This window comes from Amphiprion ocellaris, chromosome 20 (assembly GCF_022539595.1).
Source record: "Amphiprion ocellaris isolate individual 3 ecotype Okinawa chromosome 20, ASM2253959v1, whole genome shotgun sequence".
NCBI lineage: Eukaryota > Metazoa > Chordata > Actinopteri > Pomacentridae > Amphiprion > Amphiprion ocellaris.
The window spans coordinates 11,989,311-12,009,568 of NC_072785.1; the positions used below are offsets into that span (position 1 = coordinate 11,989,311).

At 42.4% G+C, this 20,258-nt stretch overlaps 1 protein-coding gene across 1 annotated transcript in view; it reads left to right on the top strand.

Moving 5' to 3' along the window:
- Positions 1–20,036, top strand: part of pacrg (PARK2 co-regulated) — a 145,706-nt gene extending 125,670 nt beyond the window's left edge. The window contains exon 5 of the mRNA XM_023277459.3: positions 19,594–20,036. Coding sequence (XP_023133227.1) covers positions 19,594–19,754 — 161 coding nt within the window. The 3' untranslated portion in view covers positions 19,755–20,036. The remainder of the gene's footprint in view (positions 1–19,593) is intronic.
- The last annotated feature ends 222 nt before the right edge of the window (positions 20,037–20,258 follow it).

Below are 20,258 nucleotides of genomic sequence, written 5' to 3' on the forward strand. Positions count from 1 at the left end.
CATGACTGCATAAAATCTATATATGTGTACCAATAATGAATATTCAAGAAAGACTGGGCACCAACCAATAAAGCATTCATCACAGGGACATGAGCTGAAGCACAGCCGCAGGCGCAGTCTCGCTTGTTATTAATATAAATGATCTTCACCAAAAATGACTAATCGACTCTACTGTGTCCCTCTCTGCTGGGCAAGGAAGTCAAATTCTTTTTCTCTGAAGATGTAGTATACTTTAAAAAGTGTGATAATACAAATAAAGGACCAAATCCTGGGATCATAACTTGGGAATTGATTCTGAGTGTGCTATGATTTATTTTTGTTCACCAGTTTGAGGCGAAGCTTTTAGAAAAACTGGAACAGCTGGAATTGAGCCTGAAGTTTCATTACTTACTATTTTCGTGAATAATCGATTGATTGTTCATACTGAGAAATATTTATCATCATCTTTAAAAACTCCAACATGATGAACTCAAATAACTGGTATAGCCTGACAAACAGGAACTAGGAAAATTCATTTTAAAAATTGACGAAGAGCAGAAAATCCTCACGTTTAAGAAACTAGAACGGAAAATCGAGTGGTGTTTTGTTTGAAAATTTATTTAAATGTTTTATCAGGTAAGAAACGATTTGCTGAATCATTTTCTGTTCATTTCAGCTTTAGTTGAAAGAGTAGCCTGTGTAGAAAGAAAACCAGCTGCTTTGACTCTCCGTATCACATGCAGCTCTAACCTTCATGACAAAATAACCATTCAGCTGGATGCTGCTGGCATAGAATTGGTCAGTCCATTTAGAATAAATGAAGCTGGCGTCCACTTGTAAAGCAAAACAAATAAAAAATACACCAGATTCTACAAGCCTCTAAAAAGCCACCAACTATCTCTGCTCCTCTCATCCAACGCCATATAGTTAGACGGATCACCAGTGAGGGAGGAGTGACCCACAAGAAAGAGCCATAGAGTAAATGAGAGTGATATAAAGAGAAAATGAGACACTAGTGATTAATTAACCTCTCTCTCCTCCTCGTCCTGTACAGCCAGGATAATTTTGCGACTTTGTACGAGTGCCGCAGCGCTGCGCACTCCAACTCCGTCTCGTACACCCCAGTCGAGGCATGAAACATAGATCAAGAGGAAAGTTTGAGCGAGGAGAGAGGGTGTATTATATGAGCCTATGGTTGATTGCTCTGGATCCAGAGAAGAGTGAGGGGGAGGAATAGCTTTGGTGAGCTCACCAATACATCTGATGTATTTCTTCCTCTCCAGTGTAACGCACACACACACCTTATGCAACACTGAAGTACTTGTAGGTATAAACAGTCCACTCTGACGTACGAATCTATCCTGAATGTCGCTGCTGCTGCGGCCCATTGGACCCCTGGGCTGAGTACACTGTTTATGTGTGTGTGCATGACAATCCGTGTCTTTTTATTGTCCTCCAGCACTGTGCTGTAATCAGGTAAGCCCAGCGGCAGTGTGAGCTCAGTCAGGTACTATTAACCACTAGCTTACTCCTCCGCTATGCTCCTCACGCGTTTCATCCCTCTTCCTCCTTTTCTTCCTCCTTCTCCTCCTCAGCAGCCTCCAGGCGCTCTAATCTTCCTCCCATATGGCTCACCTTCCTCTCCTCCCTTGACTAGTTCCCCTCTGGCGCTCTCCGTCACTAGCACCGGGCCCACGACTGCTTCTGTCTTTCTCTGATTTCCTGGGAAGGAAAGATCAGTGCTGTGTTGTACGCTATGTAAGTGTGTGTCGGGTGGAGTGGTGTGTTTATTGGGTTTGAGTGCAACATTAGATCACCCTCCGGCTTTATGGGCTGATCAGTGTGCGGGACAAACAGCGATTGTATGCATACTGTCCATATAGGCTGCCTCACACAAGATCAAACTAATTAAGAAAGCACACACTGTGGGTTCAAACATGTTGCACACCACAAACTCGTTCTTGCAGTGTTTTTTAGATGTTTTTTCCTCCACTTTTTTAATCACTATGGGCTTATTTTTCACTGCTGTATAAAGTTCTGCACCTCTATGGAAACATCACAACCTTGACTAGGTTTAGAGAGAATTCAGAAATGTCTGCTGTGCAGTATGGCACAGTTATATTTCTACAAATCATCTACAAAAAAAAAGAAAAAATGTAAAATTTTGATTATTTATGTTAGAAAAACCTTTCACCATGCTGAATGTATTTTTCTGCTATATACCGTTTTTGAACCATGCTACAGTTAATTTATTGATCACATATGTTTAATTTTGCACTCGATTGATTTCGTATCAATCTCCTCTCTTTTCCATGTAAACACAACCTGCAGTTCCTACAAAAAGTCACTAAACTATTGTCATGTGATGATTAATCACAGCTGAGTCAATTATGGCTTCTCAGTTGCACTCATGACCACAGATTTTATTTTATTTAAAATTTTTTTTACAGAATCTGCTTAGTATAAACTGTTAATTTTAGCAAATATTTAAATGAGTAGGATGTAAAACTAAATGATTTTGATAAAATATTATGATTGGTATGCTGAGATTTGGGAAATTTTTTGACAGTTTGTCAAAGATGGTTAGTTCAAGAACTGTCAGAAAGTTGGAAATCTGATCATTTGTTTTGTTTGTTACAGTTTCTAGCACTGAGGAATTACAATGCCCTTCAAACCTGCTAACGGGTTGTAATAGTGTACCTGATTTAATACATTTTTCATTTGAAAGTTTAATAAGGTCTGCAGATGTACTTGCCTGTAAATGATTGTAAATATAAATCCACTGGTGTTCATATATACAGACAAAACAGAAATGCTGCTTTTCTATTTGGCTTCCTCCCCAAACATACACACACACACACACACACACACACACACACACACACACACACACACACACACACACACACACACACGGACCCTCTGCTCTATGCGTGTTTGGATTGGAAATGAAAGCTCACAGTAAGAGTGTTTGCCAAGGTGTCTGTTTGGTGGATAGATGATTTAGTGGGTGATACTATGAGGAGGTTCCTCTGTGGTCTCAGCTGGGATGGAGAGAAAGAGATAGTGAGGAGAGGCAAGTGGGGGAGACCGCCTGAGTCATTTGATGGAGAGATGGAGTGGGACAGGGGCCTGGGTAATAAGACTTTGCAGGTGTCCATGTGCACACACACACACACACACACACACAAACAAACCTGAACTCATGCACAGAATCGTCCAGCAGATTGAATGTGCTCCAGGTTGTATGAGACCAGAGAACGAAGCAGAGAGATGGAGGAGAGGCTGTTGAGTCTTTGTGTAAGCTTCAGGGCAGCAAAGTCTTCCTCTACCACTAAGTCAGCTACTGATCTCATTTCTCCTCAGATGGACTCCTAACACTCTCCCATCACGGGACAAATATATATTCCCTCTGTCTCTTTTTTTTCTCCACACATTCCTGCACCAATGACCTTTTCTCTCTATTTGTTTCCCGCTTTCTTACTACGTCTTCTATATCTTGGTCCCTTTCTCTTTCTGTTTCCTCCTTCTCCACACTCTGTCTTTATTATCCTCCTTCACCTATATCCCTCTCATTCTCTCACACACTCAATTTTTCTCTCTGTCTGGTTTTAACCCTCTCCTCTATCCCATCACTTCATAACGTGTCACACACCGTACCACACACCATTACCCGCTCTCCTCCTCCTTTGATCAATCACAGCCAACAGGTGCTGTAAATTGTGTCCTCTGGCGGACCGGCTACCGCGGTGTGTCCCGTACGTTCATTCCACTGCCCCTGCCTCCCGTCCCTGCTCTTTCTCTTCGTTCTCTTTTGCCTCATCCCTCCAGCCCATGCCCCAGTTTGTCAGCGAAGCAAAACTGGCCGTGTCTCGGAGGCCATCATTCATCTCCCCCCACCCCACACACCCTCCCCGTCCGGACACATCGGCGGCTTGGCTGGTCTCAGACAAATGGCATCACGGCAGATAATACAGCCACAGCCAGAAAAGAGCCAAATAAATGGTCGCCTTCCTGCCGTCCTAATGGTTCTGCTCTCCACTTGGCCAGCGGACAGTGCTTAGCCCAGGTACTACATGGACATAAACATCAGCTTCTGATGAGAAAAAGCTATAAGCTCCAGTTGGTCATGTTGTACATGCATCACACATATACACATCTTATGAATAAAACCTGCCAACATATCCCCTGACAAATACACTGCTTATGTGGGGATGTTTATTGTGTTGAAATTGTGTGGTGATGTATGGATTTGACATGAAGGTGTCTGTTGTGGGAGTGCATAACACTGGAATAATTCAAATCTCAGAGCCCTAATCAAATCAAACATGCTATCCGGCATACATATACACAAATATCCACACACACACACACACACACACACACACACACACACACACACACACACACACACACACACACACACACACACACACACACACACACAGCATTCTAACCTGTAGAGACAGATTTCAGATGTCTGGATAATACAGTGTGTTTTTGTTCTAAAAATTCAGCAGCTCTTCAGAAAATTCCACTAAAAGGTGTCGAAAAGAAATGCTGTAATTTGTATGTTTCTGTCATTTAGTGCTTCGGCATGTGAATAGTCTCAGCAGGGAAAGGATGTGAGATGATTGCATAATTAAAAAACACAAGCATCTCTTATGAAAAAAATCAGCCACATCATGGAAATTCACTTTGCTTCCCACCTGAGATGGTTATGGCACATCTTATGATTTTGTCTCCTGTCAACACACTAGGTGGTGATTTTTTTCTTTTGAGAAGAACTTATGATAATTAGGCTCTCTGTTAGTGGGTGTTGCACATGGTGGCATCAGCATGCCACTACTGAATCTATAGAAGAAGTTTAAAGAGGTCCCACTGAGTATACAGTCTGGTATAAGTGAGCTCAGTATAATTGTTCATTTGAATGAATGTGAAACATGGCTCTGTCTCTGAATGGCTGGCAACAGTTAGATAATTTTAATGACTAAAGTAACACTGGTCCTACTTTTGTGTAGGTTTGTCCTTTCTAGGCCTCAAACCAGCCAGATCTCAGCCAAATTCCACAGTAATGTATTTAACGTTTGTTTACATACCAGAAAAAAATGTCTTAAATCTGGGTCTTCCAAGGGAACTACTAAATATTCACGTTCTATGTTGTTTGAATCTTGAGCCTAGAAGAAAAACACAAACAAAGATGAGCATTTGAACAAGACAATCTAGAAAATGTCAGTTAAAAAGTTGTTAAATACACTTCTTGTGGTAAGAGCAACTGTGTTTAGGATTTATTTTTCCACCTGCTGTGAAGGTGCAGTGAAATTGTTTCAATAAAGCACATTTTTTTAAAATGAATAACCTTATATATTGTTCATAATTTACCTAAATATTTTCCTTACCAAAATCTGATGACTGTATTGGCAGAACTTAAAACATCTTTAGAAATCACAGAGGCAGAAATACAACCCGTTCTCATCTGGCACTTCCATATATTTCATTTAATTTAGGCACCGAAATAACTTGGTGAGGGTTAAGGGACAATGTTATTTGGCACCGAAAGAAGCCAACGTTGAACGGCAGAAAGAAAAGAAGTGAAGAACGCTCTCCTTGACCCGTCCATCCACCCTGACCCCCTCCTTTACTCCTCATGGTCGTATTTCCTTTCCCTGTGGAAGACTGTCTCCTACTAAAATGTGTGTGTGTCAGTAATCACTTCAGAAGAAAAGCAAATAGAGAGCTTTGCCTGAAAATCTTCATGCTGTTGTAGTTGTTTATGAACATTTGAGTGTTGTTGCTCCATCATCTCTGCAGGACTTAGACACCACCATAGCTGCTGATGCTGACTGCATCCCGTCTGTCTGTCTGTCACTGATGTGCCTTTTCCGTTCTCCTTGATCATGGCTACTGTTGTCATCTCCTCTCCTCCAGTGTAATGAGTCAGTGTGTGATGTTGGATGGCTGCTGACAGTGTGTCCTATGACTCACATCGGGGTGGTACTGCTGTCCCAGCACATCTTGGTACCCCTCAGCCCTCCACCCTCCCTGCATCCTCCCGTCCCTCCTCTGCTCTCCTCTCCTGCTTCTATTTGGACTGCACCTTCCCCGGTGGGCAGGGACATCTGCTAATAATAAGTAAACATACTGTAAAGGTGATCCACACAGATACAACCCCCACAAGCACACATGCACCGTCCCGTTGTGCAGCTAAGCCTGTTTTCCATAGCGTTTACTGTGTTTTCATTAGTCACATCCCCCCCTTTTTTTCTCTGCGGAGTAAGAGGAGCGAAAATAAATAAATAAATGCCGGTGAAAAAAAGGGGATAGTGCTGGCAGAAGGCACAAAGTGCTGGCCAGTGGAAAGTCCAATGATGGTAGAGGCCAAATTGACATTGGGACTTAGTGAGACTGTGTGTGCTTAATTGCATGCACTTGTGCTACAAAGAAATATGGTATGACAGTTTATGCTTTTAATTTAACATAGGCTATGGTGATGTACTGCAGTCACACCTGCTAAGGTAAACAAAGTGTGTCCAAAATTAGCAACGTTTTACATTTTACCCCTGTTAATATGCTAATTATCACATCACAATGTTTATCTGAAAAGGACGTCTTTATAATTCAGATCCACAAACAGACAGACGTAATTGTTTCTGGTCTTGTTGACGTGTCTGTCTCCGATTATCAAGCTGTGAAAAACATTAAACATGTCCGTGCCGAGGTGAGGTCTGCCTAAGACAGACACCTTGGCTTGTTTTATGTAAATACCACACTTAAACACTCCTCCTTTAAAGGGCCTGAGCTCTCGTAAACCTTGACAGACCCCTGGGCCTCGCCGCTGCCTATAAAACACTGACTGTTTATGGATGCCTGTACCTGCATCCTTCCACCCATAAACACTTTTCTTTGTCCTTCTGGGAGGGAAAGAGGACTAGATTATGTCTCTTCAACCAGGAAATGTTTTCAGCCATGTGCAAAGTAATATCAAAAAATATTTTTCTGTTCATTGTGAGCCTTAGGGCTTCAGTAGAAGGCACCTAGACTTCTCTTTTTGGTTCTTCAATAGTAGAAGTAAAAGGAGGGATCCAGGTGTAATCTACTGAAGCTCTTGCTTGAAAATCTGCAAAGGCATATCTGCACATAGTATCATTTTTAGACCGTTTACCATCTATATTAAATGGCTAAAACATTAGAAAAACATAGATCTCTTTAAAGGTGGATTCTGGAGAAAGAGTGTTGATATGTAGCTAGTTAGCATAATTTCATATCTGGATTTATTGTCATTCTTCCCCCAATCTCCCTTCCTTCCTTCCTCTCCCCCTCACTCATGCAGGAACACAAACCTGCACAGGATTAGTGTAGTGTGGATCGGTCCAAGCCACCAAGTTGGTTTCCCATTTGCAGAGCCAGATTTTTTTTTTTTTTAGCTCACACATAGAACAGACAGCTAGCGGACATTGAGGAGATATTTGCTGAATTTGATAAAGGGTGTATCGCACTAGAATTGCATACTCCGCCTTTAAGTGAAAGAGAATTTGAATCATGAGCTTGACGACATTTCTGGACATTTTCAAAGTGCTGTTTGTCACCACAGCAAGCATGACGACCTGAGAGCACCAGCAGGTCAAGGTTCTTAAACCTTTATCTGATGACAGTGATACACCTCATGTCCGTATATCACATCAGCATCCGGAAATGCTCCCTTTGACCCGTTTATCTACTTAATAGAGAGTGTCTTCGTTTTTGAACTTGATTTTCTGTCTAAATGGAGACTGAGTTTTCATATGTAGTTGCATTTGTGTGGACATGCTCTTATTCTTCCTTGTCAATATCGTGCAGGAGCTGCTTCCCTCGAGCTTCTTGTCACCTCTCCCTCCCTGCTCTGAATGCAGATGGACGTCATACCGTCCGCTCGGTGCCATTGTCATTGTTGAGCCAAAGTTCTTTTAATCACGCCGCGAGCCGAGCCCACCGTGATTTACTAGCTCTCCACATCCATAGGCATCCACTCCAGCCAATTGCATTAAAGAGATAAATAACTAGACCAATAAAAGTGTTGTGAGTGGGCAGAATGGGCTCCTGGAATGCTCATCGTCCATTTGGTGCAGTAAGCACTGGTGGGGGCGGCGGCGGGTCGGGGGAGGTGGGGCTTTTAGTGGAAGGTTTTTTAGGGGTGATATTGTGATTGGTGGTGGAGGTGATGTCATGTCATCCATCTTAGGGAGCCACTTCATTAGGCTAATGGAAGGGCTGGACCGCTCACTGTTCGTTCCTGTGCAGGAGTGTGTGCGTGTGTGTGCGTTCGTCCTTCCATTGATGGCAGCTTCCAAGGCTAAAGTAGTTATGAAGACTAAAGTGATTTTATTAGCCAGGCACATCGCCCATCACTGTGTATGGGCATAAATGTGTGTGTGTGTGTGTGTGTGTGTGTGTGTGTGTGTGTAGCGGTCTGTCCAAAGGCAGGTGTGTATGTGTGCATGCCATTGTTTTCACACAGCGTGGTAATGACACTGTTTTAGGTGAAGGGAGATAATACAGAGCATCTGAGGAGCTAAAACACACCTTTTTCTTTTGATGTTTAAACTACAATCACATTCCCTTCAATGACTTGCAAAAATGTGAAGTGCAGAGAGGATCCTCACCACACTTTAAGGTAATATCATTGATAGACTTTGATTTGTGGCTGACTTAAATTAGTATGTCACTTCAAATGGTCCTCTTGTGCCGACTGAAGAGGACAAATGGAATCGCTCTTTGAATTCGCTACGCCGCTCGACCTCCTCTCTCGCTGTCACTCTTCCTCTCTATTCTTCTCTCCTCCCGTCTCTCCCTCTTTGTCAGTTTTTCCACCTGAAACCCACATGAGCTTCTGTCTGGACATGTGCTGTCTTTATAAAGGCGACTCCTCTGATTCCATTTCTTCACTTTGCTATCGAGGTCATTCCACCTTCCAAAGACTGTTTCATCCATTTCTTTTCATTTTTTAGATGTCATGTGAGACCTGACATCGGTTTGTTTGGTAACACCTTCTTGCTCTGTTAATCTGAACTATTTTCTGTGCTTAATTCTTTCCATTGTCCAAAAGAAAATTATCACATCTAACTATTTGTAACTAAACTAGCGGGTCTGCCACTTAGAAGTAGTTTTCTATCAATTAATCTATCAACTAATTTACTAATTAGTAGAACAAACAAGACATTTTTCTGCAAAATGCAAAGCAAAATGACCATTTAATTTAAATTCTTTTCATTTTGATGAATTGCATGTCATGGCAAAATGCATCAAAGTGTGAAATGTACTAAAATGATTAAAAAATAGAGGATTTATAGTTTGAATAACTAGTGCAGCTCACAACAAGAATTACAAGTTTCCATCAAAACCCTTAACAAAACCTAAAAGTACAGTCTATGTATTAAACCAAGTGCAACATGGATATTTTACAGCTAAAGTAACACATTTGTTTCTTGTTGCTTTATTGCTCTCTGACTTTGGTAGAAGTTTAGAATTCTATGAAAATATAGCCGACAATAGAAAGAGAACAATATGGAAATGAGAACAGCTTTGTTGGGAGGTAGAAGTAAAGAGTAGTAAAAGTGCATCTGTGCTGAATGGTGTAGGTTTTTGTGCATTACAGTGTGCTGCCAAGGTCTGACATCCAAACTGTACACAGTGAACGAACCAAACTTTTGCATTTTGTCATATTTTGAAGTACTTCCATTTGCAACAATTACACAGTACTGAAGAAAAACATTTGCTATACGGTTTGAAAAGAAAAAATAATGTAGGTTAAAGATATCGATGTGGACACATTTTCAACACGCATCATTGCTCATGCCGACTAATAGTGGCATTTCTGAAAGCTACAGTTAAATAGTTGATGTTCATTCGTCGGCCTTGACATGGTGCTGGCAATTCTTTTCATTCAATGCTTTTAAATGCTAATTAATGATGTCACTATAAAATGATTAAGGCAGTCTTTTAGTCCTCCAAGTGTCCTCTAGAATGCACTGATCATGATAACTGAACGGAGTTTTAAAAAGTAGCAGAAAAACCAATAGAGCCACTTTACTTACTTTCTATTCACAAACAACACGGTCAGCAGGGAATAAAATAAAAATCCAATTAAATCGAACAAAAGCAGCACCTAGAAAGTCATCCATTAGCAAACTCTTCCAGTTTCCCTTGCCTGATTTTATGGCACTTACAAGATGTCACCACAGGGCATCAACCCGATATCACTTTAATCTGTTTATTCACAGTATTTAGATTGTAATATGAGGATAAATAAACTATTTGTGCATCCAGAGTTGCACAGTGGAGGTGTTAATGAAACGGAGTCGCCACACTGTGTCCACGCTGCGCTGTATGTTTTATTCAATAGCCTCTTTTTCTCAAGCAAAGAAAATCTTTCAAAAAAAAAAAAAAAAAGTCAACTTAAACATATGCTCTCTGTACCCATTAATATGTGTAAATGAGAGGTAGGGATGGTGGGTAGCCTTAGCATGCTGCTGGTATCCCCCACGTATGGACACCTGCTACCAGATCAAAGGTACACGAGCCAAGCTGTTTCCTATTAATATTCATTTCTTCAGTATTATTTTCTGGTTCCGAAATCACAAACCACCCTTAGTAGGAATTAAAACATTCCCTGTTGTTTACTTATTGCTTGTCACCACCGTTAATTTGACGTTTCTGTGCTCAGATCTGACGAATTCTGACATTTGCAGATGAACACGTGTAGAGGTGGACATCTCCTTTGAACACTCAGATAAACTTTGATGATGCCATGGATTGAAAGATGCAAAAACTTGTCAATGTTTATTGGATTTCTGTCAAACAAGTTTCATCTTAGAAGACAGTTTCTCTGCTATCAGATGTGAGTCAACTTATTTTTGCTTTATATAAAAAGAGGCAACATCATTAGAGGACTTTGCTGTCAAGGATGTTATTATCTGACGTAACCTGTGGGCCACAGGTAATGTCAGATAATATGTATGATGTGATGTATTTGTGCAAATATTTCCCTTGGTGTTTCAGAACTGTATTTGAAGTGCTAGAAATGATTCTGAATTTGTTTATTTTGTCATGATGATAAGGAAGTTTTCATTATCTATATGAATAAAATAAAAAAAGATAAGAGAAGACTAAGTAGAAATGGTTCCCAGTGGAATATTGTTGTTGTTTTTTTTCGAATTCCTGTTGCATTAGAAAGTGTAAAGAAAGCGTAATTCACTGCAACATATAAATATGTTAATCCGCACCCATTTCACAAGGGCTTACACTCTATAGTGCACTTCCGGAGCTTTGTGTATGTATGTTACGTGCCTACACCTGTATTAATGCGCGTTTGCATTTCAAAGCGCAGCGCTTGTTTGGCATGTGTCCGGGTGTGCGCACTGCGGTGGCCTTTAACGCCTGTCCCTGGTGCAGATCGATTTTGTGCCTAGCCAGCAGCCCACTGCTAACCTTGAGGTAAGCTGGTGTAATGAGATCGCATCTGACGGCATTGACTCACACCTGACAGCACTGACACTCTCCTCCCAGCCAGGGAGAGACACAGACATGCAAAGTGGGTAAAGGGTAGGTCCTCTGTGTGCACTGTTAAAAGCTCTGAATCCTTCTAATTTCCCTGAATTATATATTTCTATCTTCTGCAGGAGATGGCTTCAGCTACAGCAGCTTTTAATCATGTTAGTATTTATTTTTAAAACTTTTAACTTGCAAGTGACAGAACCAATGTGCCACACCACAGTAGTTTTCTTTTGTTATCCCGTAATCCCTGGCTGTAATATCTCTTGGGAGAAAATGGAAAGGAAAGGGTATGTTGGCCATGCTTCTTCCATGAGAACGCCAAGATTTCACGGTGAACCTCTATATTATTGAAGCCTCAGCAGCTGCAGCGTCTTGGAGTGCACTTGAATTCAAAATGTAGATTTGCTGTTGCTCTGTGGTCGGAGTCTGTAGGCAGTGCTGAGTTATGCATGGCTCTCCGTCTAGCCAAAGCTTGTAATAAAAAGTTTTCTTTCTGTATTTTCTGGCTGGATTAAAACCTCTGCTACAGCAGGCCACCGTGATCATTTGTCACAACGCTCACTAGTGCACCCTGAACAATGTGGAATCTAATTTGAAAATAATTAAAATCTGGCTGCCCATCTAAGCATCATTAGTGTGATATAGCTGTGAACATAACATGAGATGACTCTTTTCCTTTAGACCTGTGACAAGCATACTGAAGCTGATTCAGAGGTGCATGTATCACGCTCCAATTGGATAAGATGAGACGGGGATAACCATTATCTGAGTGGTGGTAATTGAAACAATAATGGACATGGTAACAGCTTGGAAAAGAGCATTGATCCATCATCTAAGATGAGCCCTCTTTGTGCATTAAAAGCGTGACTAAATGGTGCAAACCGATATTGCTCTCGGTCATGGCTAGGTCTAGTTGGCTAATTGAAAAAGAAATGAGCAAAACGAGTGTTTTGTGATGTGTGGAAGAGTGATTCTCTCACCTTGCCTCAGCATGGCTTTGAATCCCTCCCACAGCCTGGGATTTCTAAGGAAAGATTAGCCAAAGACTCGGCGTGATTTTGGCGGAAGTGTGGAATTGGAATTCAATTCCTGTATACCTACGTACAGATGTAGACTAGTAAGCCAGTGGGAACCAGATCGATAGGAATCTAACAGCTTTAGCCCCTGTACAGCTCAGGAGCATCCTCAGCAGGTTACGTCTTTGTCTCAACCTTGTCTACACATTCTTTCAGTCTTACTTTCTGCTGTGCTGTCTGACCTTGACACATTTTCTTCCACCTGGCATACCGCTTTGCTGATGTCCAACTTTCACTGGGTTGAAGTGGTACTGTGCTGAGACTAGCCAATAGACTGAACACTGCTGGGCTGGATGAACACATGGAAAATGAGATCACTGACCTACAGCAAAGGTTAGACTTCAGTAAGCATGAGCAGTCAGATGATGCCTGGTGTAGGGGTTGGAGGTTTAATAAACTACTGCTGGCCATAAGCCTATTGTTTTACTTCTCCGCTTGCAATCTCATGTGGATATCTGTGCGTGTGTGTGTGTGTGTGTGTGTGTGTGTGTGTAATGTGATGTGACTGCAGCTGCAGCCCTCATTGGGGCTAGCTGTGTTAAGCTGAAATGTTGTTATTGATTACGCACAGAGGTTGTGATGGAAAAGCTACAAAGTGGGAATGGGCCCAGAGCCAGGTGTGTGTATGTTTATGTATATGTGTGTGTGTGTGTGTGTGTGTGTGTGTGTGTGTGTGTGTGTGTGTGTGTGTGTGTGTGTGCATGTGTGTGTGTTTGAGCCCCAGCTGTGCTGTCCATCAGCCTCTTGCTAATCCATTAGGGGGAAAAGAGGGCTGGGGACACTAGAGGGAAATAACCAGTGAGAGGGAGAGAAGAGTGTTTTAGGCAGAGGTGGAACATAATGAAACCATTGTACTTTGCTTGAAATGTTATTTAATATTGGCATTTCACATTAATATTTTACTTGAGACTCAGAACTTCTTTTCCATTTGCCTTTTCCTCCATTTTAATGACTTTACTCTGAAGATATTATGTCCACATATAGAATAAGCTTAAAAATGTAAATTACTTGTGTTGTTAATTTGTTATTTTTACTAACTAGCTAAAGGACCAGAATATTTTTCTGCCTACATAAAGCACTTTTTCCACTTACTCTCTACCTCTTTCTGTAATTGCCACACGTAATTATTTCAGCACACTCATTCTCTCTCCTGCTGTATGTGTCTGCATGTGTACACAAATGCAGTGTATCCAGTTACATTTACATGCACTCTGTTAGGATTCTCTCCTCCACTCTGTCTTCCTGCCTTCCCTTCACAGACACCTGTGGTTAGCCACACACACTTAAACACAAGCTCTCCCTCCCTCTCACACACACACCTGGTCTCTCCCACCTCCCTGCCAAAGTGTGAGTCTCTTTATGAGAGGCCTGCCTGGCGCCCAACTGTGAGGCCCTTTTAATTAGAGCCATGCTGTTAAGCACAGACCTCCTCCAGTGGTCTCATCCACTCCCCATCACCTCCTTCCTGAAAAAAGCCTACACACCCTCTGTCACACATGTACTGCTCTCTCTCCCTGTCCTCATGGCCTGATTTGTGTAAAAAAAACAAAAAAAGTATCCAAAAGGTCTAGATGAGGAACAAAAAGATATGAACATGATCCTTAGTGTATCTGTGTCTTATTAATCCTTTAGCCTTTGATAAGCTGGAATTGAAAGGTTGCAATTAATTTAATACATTGTAGTCTCAAAGAAAAAGGCAGCTGACACATAAAAAGCTACCTAAACTTCATGGTTACAAATAATATTAGGGTTGTGCAATATGCTCAGTTTTTCCAACCCGCCACTATCAGTCTGAGAACCAACAATCGCCAATATTTTCCCAGTTGTGTCTGTTTAAAAAAGAGAACAAAGGCATCCAGGCAGTGCTTCCCATACAATCTCAACGTTGACCACATCTTGTTTTTTTTTGTTGTTTTTTTACTATTTAAAGTGTTTAAAATCTAATTTCATTGGACAGCTGCGCCCCACTCTTTCTCTCTGTGTCCCTCAAACACGTTGACAACAGGCCGGTCTGTGAACAAGCTCTCCTCTCCGATCACACCCTTAATCAAAACATGCATGCGAGGAAGGGTTGTTCTTGGCTTTTCCCTGAGGAACAGAATCAATCCGGAGTTCACAAATGGTTAGTATCATGAACACCTGCACAGGAATTTGTCCAAAACTCATGCATTTAAGGTTACATAAATTAGTCTATCTGTTCTTAGCACAACACTGTCAATTTAGCAGGCCCAACTCTTAAATTATTATAAGCACGTACGGAGCCGTGTTACTTTTTCAGATCTGCAATCAGGGGCTCTCTGGTCTTGGGCTATGTGTTTTCTCTCCTAGCTGCTAATTGGCCTTTAAAGTCCAGACTAACTCTGCAGTGATGAGAGACAGCGAAACCGATGCAATGCTGCATCAACTTGGTCTTTATTTCCTTTTTTAGGGAAGCAAACATGTACAGAGCATTTAGATAGCTGTAATTTGGGTCTATCTACACACTTTATGGCTGTTGACAATAATGTAATCACCTCTGTCAGCACTTCACTGTTGCTCCTGCTACGTATGCTAACTTACTTCTCACATACACAAGTCTAACTGCCAGTTCCCTGTTACTACACACTTTGAACTGCAAGTTACATGTTAATTATTCAGAAAGTTAAAATGTTAGAGGCAGACCATTAAATTATCAAGATGAAAGGAAAAAAAAGCAGCCACACCTAAAAAAAACAAAAAAAACAAGGATGGACTTGATAACCTGTGTATTTGTCCAATCGCCAAACCCTAATTAATACACTACACTTATATGTTGATTGTTGTTTTAATGGGAATAATTTTTCATTTTTTTAATGAATGTTAGCAAACACCAATAAGCTATTTCAATAAAACCACTGACAGATAAACAATACTGATCCAATCACACAGTACACGTAACACATACCAGCCAATATCAACAGCAATTCCCAGCAGTAGCAGGACAATCTGCTCCACCACATTCACTAAACTGCCCAGTTATAGCCTCGGAACACGACCAAGAGTTCTAGGTGTTGAATCAGGCTCTAAACCCCCCATATATCAATCTGAATGAGCATCTGCAGGATGTATGTTACCAAGACCGATCCACTCAGGCATCACACCCCAACATGTAGGACCAAAAGCTGCCGGAGTCCCAGTTCCAGACACACCAGGAAACTTCAAGAGTGGCTGTTGTGGTGGAACATGGGGGATCTACACAGTATTAGGCAGCTGGTTTTAATGCTGTGGCTAACTGGTGATTTCCTAGGATGATTTGAGATCTTAAGAACTCTTCAAAACGTAGTGTATATTCTTTACACTGATATAGAGACCTGAAAAACAGGGACAGAGTTATTAGGTTGGTGATGTGAAGGAATGACAACACATAAAACCCTCAGTCGTGCAGCCACGGCCAAAGTATTCCTGGAATTCAAGCTGTTCCACTTCACTCATAACCTGCATTTTTCCATTTCCCTCTTCCAAGAAGGCCAAACAAACTAACAAAAAAAGAAAAAAAAAAGAACATGTTGATTTTCATCTGCATCTGGCTGCTACGATCAAAGAGCTATTGTGTTGGGGGGGGCCCTCTCAGTAAGCTGCTTTTGTAAGGAACCTCCACAATCAGGGTTAAGTTGATTAGAAACAAAGGCAGGTGGGTTGATGTTGTGTTGAATCAGCTCTGGAATTCTGAGCTAAACTTCCAAAAGCCGCTGCGGCGTGTGTGTCAGCCGGTCTGGCATGAACGAGGATTATAACCTCACAATGTACACATAATACATGCTAACCTCAGTCAGGAATCTTAGGACGGGGGTTACAGCGCAGCTCTGTTTCAGTTTCATCCATTAGACCCAGTTTGCCGACAGTAAACGTGCCCTTGAAGTCTTCTGTCTATATGTTCAGACACAGTTTAGAGAAACACTGTGAGCGCTGCCTCCATCTGTGACAGCTTGTCTTCAGCTTGATGTGGAAAGACAGGTTGTTTAGGACCGTGGGGAATGAGGGATGGAGAAAGAGCAGGGTGGAGGAGACAAAAGGAGGAGGAGGAGGAGGAGGAAGGCTGCAGCTGTTGTTGTATGTAGTTTAGAGTTGGTCTGCTGTGGTTTGAAAGAAATCACAGAAGAGTCAGAGAGAGCCAGATAGAAAGATGGATAGATCTCACCTCTTCCTTCCCTCACGTCACCGTTTCATGTGCCAAAGAGCCCTCCGATCTCGCGGATTTAGCATAAAAGCCAGAAACAAAGCCACCTTTCTTTCCTCTGTGAAGCAAATGTCGCTGCTCTGAGAATCCTCCCCCGTCTGCGTCTGTATCGACCCTTCCTCTTCCTCACAGGAACAGACCGCCAACTCCTGCTAGGGCCCTTTTCCTTCTGCTCACAAGGCGGGAGTTTTTATTATGATTGTTTTTAAAGATTTTTTTCTCCCTCTCTGCCCAGGGTTGCAGATATTGCAGAAAGCAGAAAAGAAAAAAAAAAAAAAAGAAGAAAAAGACAGGGTGGGGTAGAAGAGAAAAAAAGGAGCGAGAAAGAGAAGTTGTTTGGCTGAAGGACATTTGCAGAGGCAGCTTTTAACACCCTCACCCCCCTTCCCCGTCCTCCCCTTCCTTTTCCTCCATCCCTCCTTAAACACACTTCACCCCCTTTTCTGCTCTTTAAATATTGAGAATCATTGCAAATTCCTCTGCCCTCTTCCTTTTGATGCCACTGGCCTCCCAGCAGCTCGGCAGCAAGAAATGCAGTCGGATGGGCTGAAAGGCTCAGTATAGCAACAGCAACAATTCCCCCCGTGCAGGACCTCCGTGCTCCCCCCTCCAGGCCTCAGTAAACTGGTCTGAGCTTCGCCTGGTTCCCAAGCCGCACCTCTTCCCCCAGCTCCCCGTGTTCTCTGTCTGAAGGCCAAGCTCTCCCTCTGGGCTGGCTTTGGCTGCTCATTTCCACACTAACAGCAGGGGTGGAGTGGAGTGGGGTGGGGTGGGGGACTCTCTGCAGGCCTGGCTTTTTAGCGTACACCAACATGCAAACACCCAAACACACACCCCCAACACAGCTGAAACAGACTGTAAGAGTGACCCGGCTGACTCCTGTCGCTTTATTCTCCGCTGTCCGCCGCCCTCCTGCCTCAGCTTACACACATCCCAGCCTACTGTTGTCCTCAAACCTCACTGAGTCCTGATTGCTTTGCCTATTTTTTTCCCTTTTATTGCTCAGATGGCTGCACTTTTGATGCTATTTAAGATTTCTGCTAACTAGTAGGGTGCGAATGCCTGTGTTGTGGGTAGCCCAAGAGTAAAAACACAACCCGAGTTTAGATACAAACTGGAGCTTTTTTCCTTAAAGGCTGCATTCCTCAGCGTGTGCAGTTATTGTTGTTGTTTCTCTAAAGGGAAAACAGTAAATAGGTGCTAAATAAAGCCAAAATTGTAAAAGTTGCAAAGTGCTCGGGCTAACCAGCGGTCAAATCATGGCTGGAGAAATTGCTTTCATGTAAAATGACTGAGTCCCGAGCAGAAAGCAAGTGCAGCAGACTGAGATCATAGACGTGTTGCTGCTTAACAGCCCACTTTATGGGACTGGCTCTCTTTGTGTTTTAATGAGGAGGCCATGGATGGGTGGAAAGGCGAGGAGAAAGACGGGAGGGGTGAGTTTGTAGGGGAAGATGAGAGATTAGAAAAGACTGAGAGAAAATTAAGGATGGAGTGTTTGGAAGAAATGGTCATGAGGTTTCGTGTCCTCTTCTCTCTTCAGGTCTAATTAGGAGTGAAAGAAGAGGCTGTCAGGTCTTCCTTTAATGGATGCTGTTAATTTTTCACAGAACGTTTGAGTTCTCTTCTCTTCTCTTCTCGATCCCAATCTATTATGAGGTCTCACTTTGACTTTGCACTTTTAACTAAAATGACCGGTTTGCTTTTCTTAGTTTCATTTTGTAGCTTCCAGAAAAAGAAAAAAAAACTACACTTTTTCTCTCCAGGATATTTTAGTTGAGTTATTTTGCAACAAACTTGGACATCTGTGTGTGTGTGTGTGTGTGTGTGTGTGTGTGTGTGTGTGTGTGTGTGTGTGTGTGTGTGTGTGTGTGTGTGTGTGCGCCTCATTCCTCTGAAAAGTGTTTTCTACCCCCGGTGCAGTGGCTTGAGATTGGCAGTTTGCTGTGTGCTGATAAAGACACCATCTGTGTGTGTGTGTGTGTGTGTGTGTGTGTGTGTTTAAGTGTGTGTGTTTAAGTGTGTGTGTTTAAGCGTGCCTGCTGGTGAAAGGGAAGAAGGCAGGTAGGAGTGGACGCTGGACACCTCAGGAATGTTTTCACGATAACAAGATCCCCCAGCACGCTTAACTTCTGTTGTACAATCTGTGTGTTTTTGCTGCACATTCTGTGTGTGTTTGTGTGTCCCATGGGAGCGGAGGCTCTGCAGCTTTATCGTTGTCTTTTGATTGGCCACGAGTGTATTATTCTTTCTGAGTCAAACTGGCATTGATCACACCTGTTCCTACCTGTAAAAGCAGGCCAGCTGCTTTGCATTATTGAACACATTTGCCGTTTTGACTTGGTGTTTTTTATCGGTTAACTGGCACACTCACGGTAACCCAAACAAACACACATTCCTACCTGGGAGGAATGACTCCAGATCGCTGCTCATGCCTCGTGTGCATCAGTGCAGCGTTGTGCAACTGCAGAGCTGTCGCTAACTCATGTGTCCTCTACGCTGCTCTCCTCTCTGCAGGCTGCCTCATTAAACTTTCAGCTGAACAGTTAAAACCTCTTCTGCCGTTCAGTCCCAACAGGCCGCGGCATAAGAGGAGTAAATTAAATTCAGTCTGTCCACTGGGTTTGAAGTCAGACGGAAGGATAGCATTTGCCGACTCAGTCTGGAGCCCAGCATTGTGGTGCTGGCCACAGGTGGTGCTTTGTGAGCCCTGACATCGACCTCACAGTCTGTGATGACCCAGACTGTGCTAAAATATCAGCTATCTTTGTTTTTTCTCATTCTGTCTGCCTGTGTGTCTCTCCTTGTCCCTAGAAAACCTTGGAGATGGCATCGACTACAGCCAGCGGAAGAGAGAGAACATTGGTGAGCTGATCCAGGAGACCCTGCAGATGTTTGAGCGCTACGGAGGAGAAGATGCCTTTATCAATATCAAATATATGATACCTACCTACGAGTCCTGCATGAAAAACTGAGGGGGGCTGTCATCCTGACATTGCACAGATTCTCGGCTTCACCTCTTTATCAGTCCTTCTTTATCTGTTTCCCACCTCTAAACCAAACGTCTGTCTTTATCCACCTCCTTAAATTCTTAGCATGTTTAAAACTGTATCCAAGCATTGTTGTTGTTTTTGTTGTTTCTTCAGTGATTTATTTTGAAAGCTGACAAGGAATCCTTAGTGCATACTGAGTTATGTTTTCAAAGCTTCTTTCAAAATGTATGAAAACATTAAAAATTCTGTTGATTTTAAGTGGAACTTCGCCCAAAATCTGTGTTTGACTGTCAAACATTCAACCTCCCCATGATGCTTGAGTCTTGACTAAAAAGTTTCTTCTTCACTTCTTCACAGAGGAAAACAAGCTAAAGCCAGCTTAGATTTATGTCAGCTGGAGTAGATTCTGCTGCACATTCACAAGATTTTAGGGCAGAAAAAGGAAAAGGTCCACCAGTCCAGCAGCTTGTTTTGTTTTTTCACAAC